Genomic DNA, 16,404 nt, shown 5'->3' with positions numbered 1-16,404 from the left:
AAGAGCAACCCCTGCAGGCGCTTCCGGGTCTCGCCGGAGACCGAAGATGGCGGCCTCTGCCGGCGGTGCAAGGAGGAAGCTGGAGGAGGAAGGGACGAGGGTCGGGATGGGCGCGACGGCGTTGCGGCTGCTGCTGCTGCTCCCTCTGATGGGAGGTAGGGAGGCGCCCCCCCCCAGCCCCCAACCCCTCTCACCGCCCCTACTCACGCTCCCCTCCACAGCTGTCAACTTTCAGATTTGAAAATAAGGGATCAGCAGCCTCACCTGTCCAGGCGACAGCCTGCGGGATATCTAACGATCCGGGATAGCAGCGGGAAACGGCGCTGGAATAAGGGAATTTCCCGCAAAAAAAGGGAAGGCTGACAGCTATGCTCCCCTCTCTCTTCCAGAACTGGCCGCTGGCGGGAAGATGAAAGTCGTGGAGGAGCCCAACAGCTTCGGGTGAGCGCTTGAGACCCTTCCCTGCCCTGTCCCCCAAGTGGGCGCCCCCCACCATGAGCGCCCCTGAGGACTTCTCTTCCTCTCCTTGCTTCCTTCCCCACCAGGCTCAACAACCCCTTCCTGCCTCCGTCAAACCGCCTCCAGCCCAAAGCGTCCCCTTCGCCCGTGGCAGGTGAGTGGCTGGGCTGGGGCAGGGCAGGTGCCGAGGCAGGCAAGAGCCGCAAGGCTCCAGAGGGAGACAGGCGAGCCCTTTGAAGAGGATCCTCCGCCTTCCTCCTCTCCCTGTTGCCTATGGGCTGCCTTTATGAGCGAGCCTCCTTGTTTCTTTCCTAGGACCGGCACATCTTTTTAGGCTGGCGGGCAAGTGCTTCAGTTATGTCGAATCCATGTGAGTATCTCGTTGGGGTGTCAAATAGTGAAACTCTGTACCTTGTAATAAAAGACAAACATTCAAAATGCTTTCATTATTTAGGTACAAGTATGAGTTCTGTCCCTTCCATAATGTCACCCAGCATGAGCAGACTTTCCGATGGAATGCCTACAGTGGAATTCTTGGGTAAGCAGATTCTGACATTTGTTCCAATATTTGTTTGTTATTGACTGTTTAAAATCTAGTATTCTGGGATCAAAAAACTGCCTGGTTTAACAGGAGAGCTAAAAGCAGCACCTTCAAATTCACTCACATTTGTGGCCTGTGCTAGTATAGAGTTGAAAAGTAGATTTCTACAGTTTTGCCCACCCCAAGGATTCAAACCTTCAGAACTGCAGTATAAGTTATTACAGGGCTTAAGTCCTAGCACACAGTGCCCTTACTGTGCCTGTATTAGTCTTAAGCTGGTGCTTTCATGAAATAAATTAAGTGACTGGGTATTACTTATCCCGCAGTCGCCTAGCTGCTTAACTGCCCTGTTAGATTGACACTTTTGTTTCTGGGGAACAGATGCTTCATAGCCTGAGACAAAACAGAACCCTACAGGCTGCATGTCAGAGTAGACTGTCAGCACCACTTTATAGAAAAGGCCATTAACTACTGATACCATGATTGATGGCATCAAATTCCACTTTTCCCTTTGAGGGTTTTTTAAAAAACAGATTTTTTTAAACCTGTTTACTTTGTTTCTAGAATCTGGCATGAATGGGAAATTGAAAACAATACATTTGTTGGTATGTGGATGAGAGATGGAGATTCGTGTGAAACCAGGAACCGACAAACAAAGGTAAGCAGTAAGATGTACTAAAGAACAAAAATACCTTTTGGCCATCTACAAGCTTTGAAAGTGTTCCTTGCTTTCATCACAACACTTGTAAAAAGGGGAGGGGGGCAGACAGGCTTTGCACAGGAGAAGAATTTGGTTCTTCATTGGGCTATTTCACAGCCAAGGAATGGTATCTGAGACATTTTTCTTTACAAAGCACTCAGGTAATACTGTAAGTTTCTCCTAACAGTCTGATTGTATGCTTGCCTACAGCAAGATAAGCTACGTGATGTTCCTTGTGTTTGGGAAGAAACAGGACTACAGTGGTACCTCTGGATGCAAACGGGATGCGTTCCAGAGCCCCGTTCACATCCTGAGTAGAATGCAACCCGCGTGTGTGCGGGTCACGATTCACCACTTCTGCGCATGCGCGTGACATGTTGAGCGTCTGCGCATGCGCGAGCGGCGAAACCCAGAAGTAACGTGTTCCGTTATTTCCGGGTCACCGCAGAGTGTAACCTGAAAATGCTCAACCTGAAGCGACTTCAACCCGAGGTATGACTACTTGGTGCTGTTAAATCTCATGACAGTGCTTGATGCTCACTGACTACTCCAGCAAATGATCCAGAGTGAAATGGGATTTGACTTAATATGAAGCCAGCAATGGCTTTTTTCACTTGTTCTCACTTCTCTGCTTTTCAGGTTCTTCTTGTCTGTGGAAAGAACAACAAACTGGCTCACGTGTCTGAACCGAGCACTTGTGTTTATTCTCTTACATTTGAAACTCCACTAGTTTGCCACCCACATTCTCTCTTAGGTAGGTTAAATACCTCAATTTCTGGGTGAGTGCCAGGAGGCACTGCAGTGATGCTAGCTTCTACTGCAAAAGGCCCTTTCACCAGAGTTCCCATCACCAAGGTTCCACTTTTGTGATGCAGAGAAAAGCAAAGAGTGATGGAGCCTCATGATGCCTCCTTTAATTTCTGAGATGTGCCTTCTCTGGCCAGATTTTCAATATTGCTGCTGCAGTGCATGGCTGGCTGCAGAGATGATGAGGGTCATTTTCATTTTCATCATCTATATATTTGGGGAGTTGTTTGCCTGCTCATGTATTTGGGCACCTCTTAAGATACTGTAATGAAATTTTGTATGATGATTCCTTAAAGAAAGGGGAGGTTTCTGTCTATGTTTAGATAATGTTGTATGCAATTTTGAATCTAGATGGTGGACTGAAACCTTCCAAAGGGTGGTGCACTGATTTTTATTTTCTCTTTACAGTCTATCCAGCTTTGCCTGAAACCCTCCGGAGGAAGTGGGATGAAGTGGAACAGTTGCTTTATGCCGAGCTAATCACAAAACAGGTTTGCTTCTTTTGTTACATCTCTTTCCTACCTGGCTTCTGTGGAACCCCGAGAGGCACACGCAGCTTTCACAGGGAGCCTCCCTTCCAGGCACACTCAGGCCCAGCTCAGCTCAGCTTGGGCCTTCATTCAGTGCTGCTACATTCAAAGTCTTGCCCTGGCTGTTCCCTAATTAGGGTGTGAAGGCTGCTCAGAGGGAAAGCTTTAAGGTACCGCTTCCGTATTTAACCTTGCAGTTTGTATATAGCACAGAGGGTGGGGTGGAATAAAGCAATGACATAGCTTCCCCTCAAAATTGACTGAGATTGATTTATAGATTCTCTCTTTAAAAACAACTTGGTTTTAAATAATAATTTAAATTAATATATAGCTGATCCTGTAGCCTGTATTTCTAATCTCTTAAAAGTTAATATTGGTAATCTATCAAGTGTATTGGAGGATGATTCTAATAATGGACTGGAAAAAGTCCTGGACTGGCAGATAGACATTTAATATACCTGGAACTATTGAAGCTTTTTGAGGGAAAATGCTTTTTCAGTGTGATTTGTTTTGTCTTATCTTGGGAAACAGATTTGGTTTTTTATAAACCTTTTCATATAGTATTTCAAGGCTTTTTCATAACAGAAATGAACAGTAACTACAGAAGCAATTAAAAAATATTAGCATGCCAGTAAAAATCTACAAAACGGGGGAGAGAGAATGCAAGAAAATCATAGTTTCAACCTCTGGAAGGCAGTATAAAAGCAAAAAAGAAAAGTAACCTAAAAGTCTGATGGGTAGCATGGTCCAGATGTTTTGCTATATTCAAGTTTTGCAAAGTTGCTACTTAATTGTAAACCAAAATTAATTGTAGTTATTAGAGTAACTACTTGAGTGTGCATGTGTTCAGGAAATACGTGGATTTCAAATGGGATACAGTACTTGATTTTCATAAATGTATATTACCCAAGTCATTAAAATCCACCTGGCCAGTGCTGAAATGCTGGCTCCCAGTTCTGAGTCCAGGCTCCTGGAAAACAGGTGAAAAGCAAATAGCAATTGGGAGGGTAAAAATAAGGCTTTATTTGATATTTTGTTTTCTAGGGATACAAGAAACGGTTGAAAGAGATATTTGAAGAAGCAGGCTTTTTTAAATTAACTGGAGAGAAAGTGAGTGAAGGAAAGAAAACAAAGCCTCAACACCTGGAATTTGATTCACTGGAAAAGTGCAATAAGGTACAGAAATTGGTACCCGAGATGCTAGGCTGGTACATTGTGGCCGTTGTTTATCATTCTGCATTCTTCTTCTTGTGCTGTTTCAGTGACTTCGTCTATTAAAAAAATAGGCATAGAGGCTGAGTGGGAGGTATGTCAGAAGTTGCTGGAATGAATAGCATCAGTGAACGTTGCCCAGTGCTTAAAAGTTCTATGGATGCAAGTAAAGAGTGGCAAGGGCCTGACTGGGTTTCAAGCCTGCTATTAGAGTGGCTCTCCCAGACATAATCATTATCTTGATGACGTAAAGGATTCTCTATTTGAACATTTTGTATTTTCTGAACTTTTATGTTAAGTTGTTACCTGTATTTGTGGATAACCATTGCCCTCTTATTTTCTAGGAGTACAAAGAACTTTCTAAAGATCTGAAGAGGCTTACAGATTTACTTACTCAACATGGAATTTCGTATGAAACAAGCCTGAGTAAGTTGAGCAAAATTATTTCCTCCTCCACACAACACTGACATTGGCGATCTCAGTAACTCTTATTTGGGAATAAGTCTTGCTGAACTTGGCAGGCCCAAGCATTGGCAGTGGAGGGAAGGGGAGAATGAAATAGAGGCAGTCTTTAACTTTAACTTGTTTTTACTCCTTCAACAACGTAACATGTATAGTTTATAACTTAGGCTTCAAGGTGGGTGAAGTGCTGAAAGGGCTTGAGGTGGGGGAAAGCCAGGTTCAGGGTAGGGGAAATGACAGAGCATCCTTCTGGATTCATCCCAGTCCTTGGTTCTTGGTTGGGTGGGAAAGATGTAGCTGGCATATGAGATCAATGGTCTGAGCTTGGTATAAAGTAATTATCTTCTTGTATTCTAGAGGGAAACAGAGATGAGAACCGTGCCACTCAGGCAGTTGTGACAGAAAAGCCAGCTCTTACTGTTGTTTCAAAGGCTGATTGGCACCTGCGTGGAGACACGGGAACATGGAATGACTCCCTCTAAGGAAAAATCCCCCTGGACCACTCGCTCAGCATTTGGGGTTTTCACAGCAATTAGAATTTAATCCACATTGTGTGGTTGTACTTGGGTTCTGGAACCTGTGACCCCTCAGATGAGGCTGGGGTATAGCTTCCATCTTTCAGCATAGGCCACGCTAACTGGACCTGAAGGGAACTGGGATTGAACAAGAAGCATATGGAAAGTCACAAGTTTCCTATCCCTCTTCTGTACCCCACAGGGAAGAGCAGAAACTGTTAAATATAGGACAGTCTTTTCAGCAGGCCAGTATCTGGTAGGAGCCTCTGCTGCCAACTCAGGACTCTCTTTTGGAGTGAAGTGAGGGCTGCCCATTGAAGCTGTGGCAGCCTTTTTGAGTTTTGTGTCTTATTGCTTCATAACAGAGAATGCTGCAAGTGAGGGCAGCAGTCTTGCGTACTGTGTGGTGTCTTGAGCCAGAAGAGGATGCATCCAATAAATTCCAGTCCTTAGAATTTTATTTAACAAAAGTGCATAGAGACCACAGTATGGGTATAGGCGGAGGGACCCAATACAGGATTTATCCCAAAGGAACATTACAAATGACCAGGCATGCACTATGAAGAAAACCTCAAGCAGAACTAGCCCCCTATGCTTAATTTTACTCCTATTAATTCAGCAGGCCCCTCCACTGCTTTATGATATATTTCTGATTGTTTCTACTAGGCTGTTAAGGCAAGAAACTTAACGTACTTGATTTCTGCCGCCGCTTTCATTCATTTCAGCGGGGCACTGGGCACAGAGACTGCTGCTCCATAAGCCAGATCTGTTTATCCACCTTGACGAGGCTCAAAAGTGCCCATCTTGCCTTCCTACCAAGAACCACCTACTTGATCACATGAGATGGCCCACGGCCAGAGCAGAAGTGCCTCCAGCTGCTGTCTTAGTGGCTTGGTCACCTTAGTAGCCACCATAATGCTATAGGAATATCAAACTACACTACAATAGATTGGGGGGTAGAAGAGGAGGGAAGTCCAAGACTTGGACTAAACACCCCCAAAGACAACAAACAAACCACTCAGGCTAATAATAGTTTAATTCTGGGTGTTGAGTACATGGGAAACAATATGCAGGAGGCGGTGCAGCCATATGTCAGGATGGGTGCAAAGATCTGGAGCCAGCCGAGGTTGGCACTGGTGGGTGAAGCAGCTCACAGAAAGAAACTCAAAGCTCCTTTTCCACAGACTTCCAAGTAACAAGAGTTACTTCCCATAGAACTTCTTGTTTAGGAGAAAAATGAGGAGATTGACATTCACTTTTGCTCGGTCAAACAACTTCATGACAGCCACACCTTCATACTGGAGCTGCAACAGATCCTGTGGGAGCCAGAGGAGGGGCAGGGGGAGAGAAAGAGAGAGAATAAATTCTCAGCTGTGGCTCCTAGGACACACCTGGTCAGTGTACAGAGGCTTGGCCTATAGCATTCATACATCTTGCCCAGTTTGGACCTCAGAGATGGGCAAATCATACCTAGCAGTCATTTCTCAAGTAGCACATGCCATCATTTTTTTGTGATGCTCAGCGGAAGAGGATGCTATCAAGCTGCTATAGTGAAGAGTTCTCTGTTTTGCACAGGGTGGGAAGGAACCCTATTCCATGCATTGATACTTCTCCAAAACTGATTTCCTCACTGGTAAAAGCATGAATGCCAGACCTGTTGGACATTCTAATTTTGTTTTCGGTAATTTTAAGTGCACATTTTTCTTTAATGCTGCCAAATAAGGGGGGGGGGAGAGTGATTTCCCCATGTAATAATGTGCACATGCCATTTTGCTGAAATAAATTATTCTGGAAATGCCTCTGCACTGCATTTCCAAGAAATGAGGATGGAGCACACATGAGGGACTGTGAATGTTGCGTTTGGCAGCAGATTGAAAGGGAACACAGCAAGCCATGTTATGCCCCAGCAATTATACCCCAACTGCTTGATGCTTGCATACTTTCTGATAGCAGGCTAAATGGAGAATAAGTTGGCAGTGAATATATTAAGCTTTAGGAGTTATTTTTCCTAGACAAGTTATATGCATTTGCACCATCCACTTTGCTCCCCCCCCCCCAATATGCTCCCCTGAGATTATTTCAGCACATTAAAAAAGTTCTAAGAATGAAATTGGGCAAAAAAGATGAATATAATAACTAAACTCTTACTCCAATCTAGGATCAACAATTGATAATAGGACTATTGCTTAGAATCACTGCTGGAGATCTCCTTGCTCACTAATTAGGCCATGAGTGAAAAGAGGAGGAATGAACTATTTAAAAAAATAAATATATAAACGCTACAGCTCTGGCATTGGGCATGGCAGGCCTGGAGGGTGGGAAGGAGGCCTCTGTGCCCTCCAGGAACAAGTCTGGAAGGCACAGTCTCCTGATCAAGGAGAAGCCTATTCCCAAACCATTTTGCAATGTCCACCTGCACTGGGGGGTGTGGGTGTGTGAAAAGGCATTTTTTCAGAAAACTGAAGCAGCCACAAAGCTGCTGCATCATCTAGTGCAAACACAATAAATCTCCCCACCACTACCATCCCGGGGGGGGGGGGGGGGAGAGAGTGGAGAGTCATTTTTAAAATCCATCTATTTATGTAAAACTGCTAGCACATTTAAATACATCTGTCTTTTCATTAAGGTCTGCAGCTGGATATTATTATTGTTATTATACAATCCAACTCAAGCATCACCTAGGGCCCACTGGACCCCTCCTCTCGGAGTCTAAACACACAAGCACAGCCATTCCCTGCCTGACTCATTCTGGAGAAGATGGGCCAACATTTTGTTCAATTAGTTCCCCAGATTTTCACTTTCTGCTTCCTTTGAAGAAGTGTGCTCCTCAACCTAATTTAGATAAACCTGGAATGCAGTCCAGGAGAATAGGTCATAATGATTTTTGTTCAATATCTAATATCGTCCTCTCCTTCCCCATCACACTTGGAGACCCTGAACGAAATCCCCTGATGCAAACTCAGTATAAGGGTGGGTTGTACAAACAACATCAAGATCCATACCTGATAATGTAGAATGAACGTCTCCATCTGTACACCCATGAACTTTGCTTTTACCTCAAAGTCTCCGACTTCTTCCGTTGGGCTAATTTCAAATATCACATTTTTGAATCTATACAGTTTGGGGACAAAAAAAATATGCTTATTGTTTTAATGTGCCATTGGGAGCTGAAGTGAAGAATAAAGGATTACTGGATAGGAATTAAGTACTTGCACTAGAGAGATTCAGTGTGGATTTCAGATTGGAAGAACTGAAAGCAATTGTATTTCTAGGTAAAATGAGTCCCTTACTTGACCTGCCAGTCACAACAGACAGTTTCCTTCCTCTCCCTTACCCCATCATTCCATTCTGGCATTGCCATGTCTGGGTAAGCTTAGAGATTACTTTCAGTTTTATAAGACACTTGCAAGCAAGCACTGTTTTTGATGTCTAGTCCACAGAAGCACCATGAAGTGCTTCAGAGGTCTACAGCTCCCACTTTGCCTCTGACAAGCCAAAAGTCCTTCTTAGGAGCCCTACTTGGCCCCAGAATTAGTCTAAATCTGATGCACTCTCCTAGCAAATATTTACACACAAACACCCTAATCCATGAAAACGTTCATTCCCAATTTTATCCTGGAATGCTGCTGACTGGATCAGACTTGCCTCTGTGCACACTGCTGTGATAAATGACATACTCACTGGCTGGCTTGCAGATCTTCAATTTCCAGCAGGACTCCCTTTTCATGGAGCCGGGCTGCCGTGTATTTCAGGGAGATCTTTTTGCTCTTCTTTCCCTTCATCTCCCGTGGTTTTTTGGAAACCCTGAGGAAAAGAGGGACGGGCACCTCACTGAGAGGCATTCTCCCATTTGTAGGATTTGAGGTCTGACTTGACAAGCATTGAGGCTGACAAAGACTTGACCCAAGGCACTAGGTTTTTGCCTTTCCCTCCCCAAGGGCCACCAATACACCTGGGGGTGGAAATAACCCCCCCCCCCCGACTCCTGCTCTTCCTGCAGGCAGCTCTTTGAGAGCTAACCCTCCTTGCTCTTGCACTCTTTGTCAAGTCACCATTTTTCTTCTCATCACCTGGCAATCCTCCCTCTCCATTTTTTTGTTTTCATGTCAGGAGGTTTCCCAAGGACCCAGGGTACACCCATATAACCCCACGCCTCTGGGGGCTGCCACTCACTTGCCCTTGCTGGCTAAGTTATCCAGGCACGTTTTGATATAGCTCTTGTAGTAATCCACCTGCTCCTCGTAAAAAGTCGCCTTGGAGGTGAGGGCGTTGTGGGTCTGCTGCAACTTCACCAGCTCTGCTTTTCTCCTTTGGCGATAGCGCCGCTGATTCCGAATGTCCTAGAGTTTGGGGGGGGGGAGCAGAAGGGGAAGGGGAAACAGGCTTACCTTCTAACTCATCCCCACCCAAGACATTCCAAGTGTGTGTGCACATGTGCATTGAGTAGCCACCCTCATCCCCAGTCGCCTTTATCCGTCACACAGGATATGCACCTGCCAGCACAAGCCCGCTGGCTGTTAGCTCAGTTTCCCTGGATGCCGCCTACCTTGGCCACATCGTTGATCAGATCCTGGTATCTGTTCTTGGGGTTCACTGTCCCCAGTTCAGTCAGCTTCTTCAGGGCCGATTTTATCTTTTCCTTCTTTTCTTGAAGGCTCAGGTTGCTGTCCTCCTTGACCGCTTTGGATTTCTTCATCTTGTCAGGAGTTTTGGCATCCCGAATGGCTCGTCTCTGCATGGCTCTCTGGTGTTCGGCTTCCTGGGTGGGGATTGGGGTGTCAGAAAGGCTGTTGCAACTGGTCTGTTCCGGTACACACATTCCTGCCCCGCCACACCAACATACACAACCGGAGGCCAGAGCCCTTCTCTTCTTTGGACAGTCAGTCACAGACTGCCGTTCCCCCAGGCCTGCAACACACTCTTGCCCCTTGGAGGCAGGAAGACTTTGGCGTCTGCTCCAACATGACTACACCTCCTCCCCATTACCTGCTCAGCACTGGCTGGAGTTTCCAGGATCTCAGTCAGTGTCTCTCCTGGCTGGAAGCGGATCACATCCACAATTAAGCGCTTTGTGCTGAAAAGCAAAAGGAAAGGAAGAATCAATGTGCCATCGCTGAGCAAGTGCCTGCTGTCTCTTCCGCCAAATATGCACCATCAGGGAGATACTCAAAAGAGGAAGGAAATCACAGAAACACCCACCCTTGACAACTCACATCTCAGCGGCACAGAAAGATGCGGATGTTCTTACACGTAGCCTTGCCACTGTGATTTTATGAACTGTGAGCCTGAAGGCTGGGCTACTGTAATGCACTATACACAAGGCTTGTGCAGGGGCTGTAGCTACTGCAAAAGGAGGCCCACACCACTCACTGGGGTGCCACATGGAATGCTTATTTCATGTCTCCTGAAGCAGTTGCACTGGCTGCCAATTAGCCCCTGAGCTGGGTTTAAGGTTCTGGTTATGATGTCCAAAACCTCTGAAACAGCTTGGGACCAGGTGACTTGAAGGAGTGCCTTCTCCAGTACAGTCCCACTGGTTCCTTATGACTGGCTAAGGGAAAGCAAGTTGCCTAATCTAGGGTTCCTCAGCATTAAGGAGAATTACAAGTGGGTTAGCCCTGCCAGCTAGCTGCAAGTCCTGCCTGCTGCATTCACTACGGGCCTCAGAAGTCTGTTCAGAAGATTCTAAGCTCTCCAGCCGTCTGCCCTTATTCAGAAAGCTGTCAATCAATTTCCTCCTGGGAGTTCACACACTGAGCATGATGGCAACACTATCTCTCACTACACCCCTAGTTTCTGAACACAGGTTTTGTGGACACAGGCATTTCAAGTAATCCTTAATAAAAGCCCAGTGTGCTGCTGAATATCACAGCAGTTGCTATGTATCAACATGTAGCATACATGTACACAGAGATGCAGACTTCTGTACACCTCAAATGGCTGCAAATTACCTGTGGTGGATGATCAGAACCTTGGGGCAACAACTTTGCCATCCTTTTGAGGACCCTCTCTCCCTCTTCCTCCTCTTAGATACATGATAATCAAATAGTGGAACCCAACATGCTGAGAGCAAGGCACATTTTTAGTCATTTCACTTCCCTGAATACTTCTGTTATTTCTGGATGTTGCCATCTTTTGTGTTTTGCCTAGAGAACTGTGTAGGGGATTCAGAGTGGAGAGATGCAGCTTCAGAATCTCCACTAAGCCATGAAGCTCACTGATAAGCCTTTGGCTCCCTCCAGCCAGTCAGCCTTTTCTTAAAGCCTCGGCAAATGCTTTGGTGAAATGGGGCAGCCCCAGGTGCCTTGGATGTGAAAGTGAGAAAGGTTCAGGGGCTGTCATGGCCCCTACTTACTTCAGCAGAATTGTCTTGGCATCCATCTCTGCGTTCTCGTCCCCAGGAACATCAAATTTGTTAGTCAGTGTGAGTGAAACTTCTGTCTTGGCCAGCATCTCTTTACTGGCTGGATCATTCACGCTGCCAGATCCCTCTCCTTGGAGAAAAGCAAAGCATAGGAAAAGAGTGTGGTTGTTTGCTTCACTCATTTAGTCTCTTCCCCTGTGAAAACTCATTTTTTAAGTAAGTGATTTTAAATGTGTGTGTTCCTGGGTGCCAGCCGTGTCTCTTACCTGGAGGGCACTATTTAATCACCTTAGGAATAGCAATGTTGGCATGTGCCTGCCTCAATATGCAGGCAGGAGTAAGGCTGGTGGAGAGGCATCTTAGCCCTGCTTCTGGATTGTTTGTGGCTAGTGTTTTAGCACTCAATAGATACACTTGAACCATGTTTCTCATTACTAAATCAGAAAAAAGCTCACCTATCAGAGATTCAATGGTGGACACCTCCCCCAGGTCATCCAGAAGCTCATGAATAGGGTCATTGTGCTCAGGAGCGATGGCATCTTGATGGTCCAAAAGCAGCTAGTTTGTGAGTAACAAAGATTAGGCAATGAGCTGATAATAATAATGATGATGATGATATTATAACAATTTATTATTTATATGCCGCCCATCTGACTGGGTTGCCCCAGACATTCTGGGCAGTTCCCAACAAAAAATAGTAAAAACATAATACAGGTTGAATAATAATAATTTATGCTTGTGAAGTTTTTGTCTAGTTTCTGGTATTCTTTAGGAAAACTTTTTTATTTATACCAAGAGAGTAAGTCTACACCACAACAGTCCAATACACAAAGGAGACTTACAGTGTGTGTGTTTATTATTTCTCCAATGGAAATATAGATCACTGGCTTCGTGAGGGTCACCAAGTCTGAATATTCATCAACATTGAACTTCTCTTGCAGCTCTGGGACTTCACAAGCAGCCTGGAAAAACCGCCTTCAGAAAGGCAAAAGAGAGTTAACCTAATCTGGAAAGTCCCACCCCTGCCACACCCAACCCAGCTGGTGATGCTTTTCTGCCCCATTTTGGCCAAATAAGTCTTCACAAGCACCATATTTGTCCTCCACCAGGAGATTCTCAGCTGGGGCGATTATAACACTTCACATAAGTCACTATGGTGAACAGTCCCAAGCAGCATCCTTTAAAACTGGAATGCAACACTACTGGATGATGGGAACTGGAGTCACAACAACCTTGGCTTTTAAGTTTGACCACGAAGCACACTCACCCACCCTATTTGGTGAAAGAAAAGATAAAACTAAACTTGTTCTCAAGTGAGTCTCCCCTGCTAAAAATATTTCTGCGTGCCCAATTCTCAGAAAGGAACCTTACTTCCCCAGGGGACAGAACTTTTGGGGAATCTGTTGTTGTGGCTACCTAAATACAAGGGTGTATTTCAGGAGAAATTCCCAAGCAAGGTTGGACTGTGAATTTACGCCAGTCAGCCATGTCTGTGCCATGTCAGAAGCAGGCAACTTCTTGTGGGACTTTACAAGGAAATGTGTCCCCCCCCCCCCCCAACCAGAGAAACAGATCTCCTCCTTCCTATCTGTTCTGAATAATTCACTGTCATTGGCCCCATCATTCCTTGCTGAAAGTCATTGTCACTCTACTTTACCTGAATTTCTGGTAGGACTGAGAAAGGTACTCGTTGATGATGCCTAGGTGCGCATTGTCCCCCAGGAACATCTTATTGGATGCTGCATGCTGCAACATTTTTGCAATGGAGCCGAGGTTTCGCCGTTGGTCTGTCGTCAACTGTCCTCCAGCTGACAGATCAATGATGTCAAAGGCATCTGGAGCCACAATGGCCGGGTTCATGTAGCGATAGTACAGAAGGTTGCCTACAATCTAGGGAAAGAGTCCTTTGTGACCTCACCTTGTCGGGAGGAAGCCACTTTCACCAATTCTGTCCCCCACCGCCAACCTGCTCAGTTGCACAAAGAGGCAGAGGGGAGGCAATAGGGCTTTAGAAAGGAAAGGAAGCCGCAGGCATTTGGGAGCAGGCAGGCAGGCAGCTGCTGTTTTCCTCACTTTCGAAGAGAATTAGCCACATTGGGAAATGCAGCTGAGATGCGGAAAAAGCCAGGAAGAGCCAGAAACAAGGCAAGGACTTGGCAAACGGAACATCCAGCACAGACGCCCCGGGGCAGATCATTTCTCAGCTCCACTGGGTGGCTACATTAAGCAGGTGCCATTTGTCTGGTTGGAGACACGCCAGGAAAGAAAGGGAGGGAGGGTTGGCTCCCACGGAAGGGCCTTGGAGCTATAATCTTGCCTCCCCAACAGCCTCAAAAGGCAGTAGTCAAAGAAAGCCACAGGCTAGGAAGTTTTCGCTGCTGGACTATGGGGAATGGGCAGTGATCCATGGGCTAAGGCCTCCCAGCTCTTTCCCCAGAGATACGGAGAAGCCAGGAGTTCACAGGCCACTTTAATGAAAAAGTTGAATGGTTTCAGCTCTTTGGCTGCTCTAGCAGCTCCCCCCACCCTGAACTGTGCACTTCCATCCTGACTTTTTGCTGCTACCCTGTGGCCGCTGCAAGCTCCTCCGCCTGCTTCCCACCTAAAGGCATGCTTTAAAAAAGGAATTCACCTGCAGAGAAAGCCTAGATTCGATGCTTCAGTGTGGGAAAGCACAGAACTAGAAGAGAAGAAGAAAACAACAGCATTCAGGTCTCTTTTTTAGAAGAAGGCACAAGATGGCTCTTTATCTTGGAGAGAAACTGCCAGGCACAGGTCACGACAGTCCCCAAAACAGGGCAGACCCACTGGACGGAAAGGCCATCCTCGTGAGTTCTCTCGGGCTTTAAACTTGTATGAGAAGAGAGTGCCACTGACCATCCACCAGAGAGACATCCTTGCTCTTTTGAAAAACATTTTTTTAAAAAAAAGTTTATTTGTCTACCTGAAAAGCTCTCTTTTTTTAAAGAAAGGAAAGTGGCACAGGCTGCTGCTGAGACCAAGTGTGACCACTGGCTGCAGCTCTTTAGAGAGAAGGAAGAAGCCCAGCAGAGATAGATAGATATAGAGAGAGAGGGAGAAATGCAGTAGAAGCAGCGAGTCCACCCCCTCTGCTCTCAAAGCAGCCCCCACCTCCATGCTCACCTAGGTCGCTGGAGCTGCAAATGTGATTGACAGGTGGTCTGACCAAGAGAGCGCGAAGCAAGTGGAGTGTGTGTGTGTGTGTGTGTGTGTGTGTGCTTGGGAAACCCTGCTTCCTCACCTTCAGCAGATCATCCTCACTGGCGTCAGGAAATTTTTCGTGTAGTGAATCTTTCAAGACCTTGGCAATGAAGCGCATGCCGTAGCTGTAGAGGAAGAACAAGGCCGGGAATGAGGAAAGAGGCGGAGAGAAGCTTAGAAGGACCCTCCTCCGCCTGCATCTGCCCGAGGGGCAGCTTGGGACACTCACGGGATTTTCTCCAGGGAGCCGATGATGGCCAGCAGAAACTTGTCGGTGATGGCCCGCATGTTCTTGATGGAGGCATCCAGGCGCGTCTTGACCTCCTCGTGGGCCAGGGCTTGCTCCGGTGTGACGTCGTAGGGCAGCTTGCTGTCAAGGAAAGGCGGGTGAGTGGTGGGAAGTGTCGGCTGGAGGGTGCTGCCGCTTGCATCCCCCTCTTAGCCCTCCAGCTTATGCTGGGCAGACACAACAAACAGCACATGTGCATAAACAGCCATCTGGATCCTGCCCGGGGTCACCTGGTGACAGAGCAGCCCTATTTGAGGTGGGGGTGGGGAGAGAGAAAGGCCCGCAGGGATGGGCTCTAAGGGAGTCTTCTGTCCCAATCATCCTTCCCACAGGACAGTGGGTGGCAGGTAGCCCAGAGGGCGGGGGGGGGGGGACATAGGGAGTCCAGCAGGAGCTTTGGGTTCTGAGGTCTTTGCCGACATTCCTCTCCTATGACCATCTGACCCTTGATAAATGCCCCCAAGGCAGAAGGGAGGAATGAATGAAGCAGCTTTCTATATCGCTCTTTACTGAGAACATGGTTTTTTAAAAATGGCTCTAAACCTTTTGCCAGGTTCAGCCCACCTTTGTGTCCTGGAATGACTACATGACCTTTCCTAAGGCCATGACTGTGAGGCCTCCAGGTCTAAACATTTAATCTTATGTATCAATGAATGGAATCTATTTTTAAAACTTTCGAGGGGACAAGGGAACTTTTCAGATACAAGCCGCCACAAAACGTGAAAATCCAAATAAGGATGTCTCTCTCTCTCCCCTGAAAAACGTCCAGACCTTTTTGGTACCTCCTGTGAGCATGAGCAGCCCCTCATACCTGGCCTCTCCGGTCTGCGACTCCATCTGGTTGACCCAGGACTTGTAGATGTCCACTGGATCAGTTTTAATATTGAGAGATTTGTCCTCCATGATCTCCTTCACAACCGGGGCCAGGATCTGCCTCAAGGTGTTCTGTCCACGAGCACCACGGTTGAAGCTCACCACCATCTTGATCACCGTGGGGTTTCCCGTCACAATCTCTTGAAGCTGATCCACCTTTGATCTGGAAGAAGGCGAGAAAGGCTTGCTGGAAACACATGTGGATGAAAACCAGCTTACTTTCCCAGCAGAAGATGCTGGTACCCGAGCCCAGAGGGTGGCCTTCCAATTTTCATACTTCTCTTTCATACATTCCTGTTGTTGTTGTTGTTGTTGTCTTCATCCTCAGGTTTTCAGATCCAGCTTTTGTTTGCAGGTTGTTTCAGAACCTTCAACCAGGAGGAGTTTCCTCCCCGCCTCTCCTATTAGTCAATGGCCGGCCGGCCAGCCT

The 16,404-nt window shown here is 46.6% G+C and overlaps 2 protein-coding genes across 2 annotated transcripts in view; one reads left to right on the top strand and one right to left on the bottom strand.

The window, feature by feature from the left end:
• The first annotated feature begins 12 nt into the window (after positions 1–12).
• GNPTG (N-acetylglucosamine-1-phosphate transferase subunit gamma) lies at positions 13–7,025 on the top strand. The gene is made up of 11 exons (XM_083412681.1): positions 13–155; positions 390–441; positions 546–613; positions 775–829; positions 914–997; positions 1,565–1,658; positions 2,340–2,454; positions 2,916–2,998; positions 4,082–4,213; positions 4,594–4,675; positions 5,069–7,025. The coding sequence occupies exons 1-11, from the start codon at positions 47–49 to the stop codon at positions 5,191–5,193; spliced, it is 999 nt and encodes a 332-aa protein (XP_083268807.1). The 5' UTR covers positions 13–46; the 3' UTR covers positions 5,194–7,025.
• Positions 6,245–16,404, bottom strand: part of IQGAP1 (IQ motif containing GTPase activating protein 1) — a 46,392-nt gene continuing 36,232 nt past the window's right edge. The window contains exons 26-38 of the mRNA XM_083412660.1: positions 15,913–16,137; positions 15,042–15,182; positions 14,853–14,937; positions 13,248–13,480; positions 12,433–12,565; positions 12,046–12,148; positions 11,582–11,720; positions 10,213–10,300; positions 9,773–9,985; positions 9,400–9,566; positions 8,908–9,030; positions 8,229–8,337; positions 6,245–6,542 (exon numbers count right to left, since the gene is read on the bottom strand). Of these exons, the coding sequence (XP_083268786.1) occupies positions 6,429–6,542; positions 8,229–8,337; positions 8,908–9,030; positions 9,400–9,566; positions 9,773–9,985; positions 10,213–10,300; positions 11,582–11,720; positions 12,046–12,148; positions 12,433–12,565; positions 13,248–13,480; positions 14,853–14,937; positions 15,042–15,182; positions 15,913–16,137 (1,873 nt within the window). The 3' untranslated portion in view covers positions 6,245–6,428. The remainder of the gene's footprint in view (positions 6,543–8,228; positions 8,338–8,907; positions 9,031–9,399; positions 9,567–9,772; positions 9,986–10,212; positions 10,301–11,581; positions 11,721–12,045; positions 12,149–12,432; positions 12,566–13,247; positions 13,481–14,852; positions 14,938–15,041; positions 15,183–15,912; positions 16,138–16,404) is intronic.

This window comes from Podarcis tiliguerta (genome assembly GCF_965153285.1).
Source record: "Podarcis tiliguerta genome assembly, chromosome: 14".
Lineage (NCBI taxonomy): Eukaryota > Metazoa > Chordata > Lepidosauria > Squamata > Lacertidae > Podarcis > Podarcis tiliguerta.
Note: the sequence above shows the minus strand (reverse complement) of the source record. Positions and strands in the feature narration are given on the sequence as shown.

What these genes read in the sequence shown, in the direction of transcription:
- GNPTG (XM_083412681.1), top strand. Translation starts at nt 47, where the DNA reads ATGGCGGCCTCTGCCGGCGGTGCAAGGAGGAAGCTGGAGGAGGAAGGG. An exon ending in GTCCCCTTCGCCCGTGGCAG is followed by an intron (nt 614 to 774) that starts GTGAGTGGCTGG and finishes TTTCTTTCCTAG; the next exon opens with GACCGGCACATCTTTTTAGG. An exon ending in CCACCCACATTCTCTCTTAG is followed by an intron (nt 2,455 to 2,915) that starts GTAGGTTAAATA and finishes TTCTCTTTACAG; the next exon opens with TCTATCCAGCTTTGCCTGAA.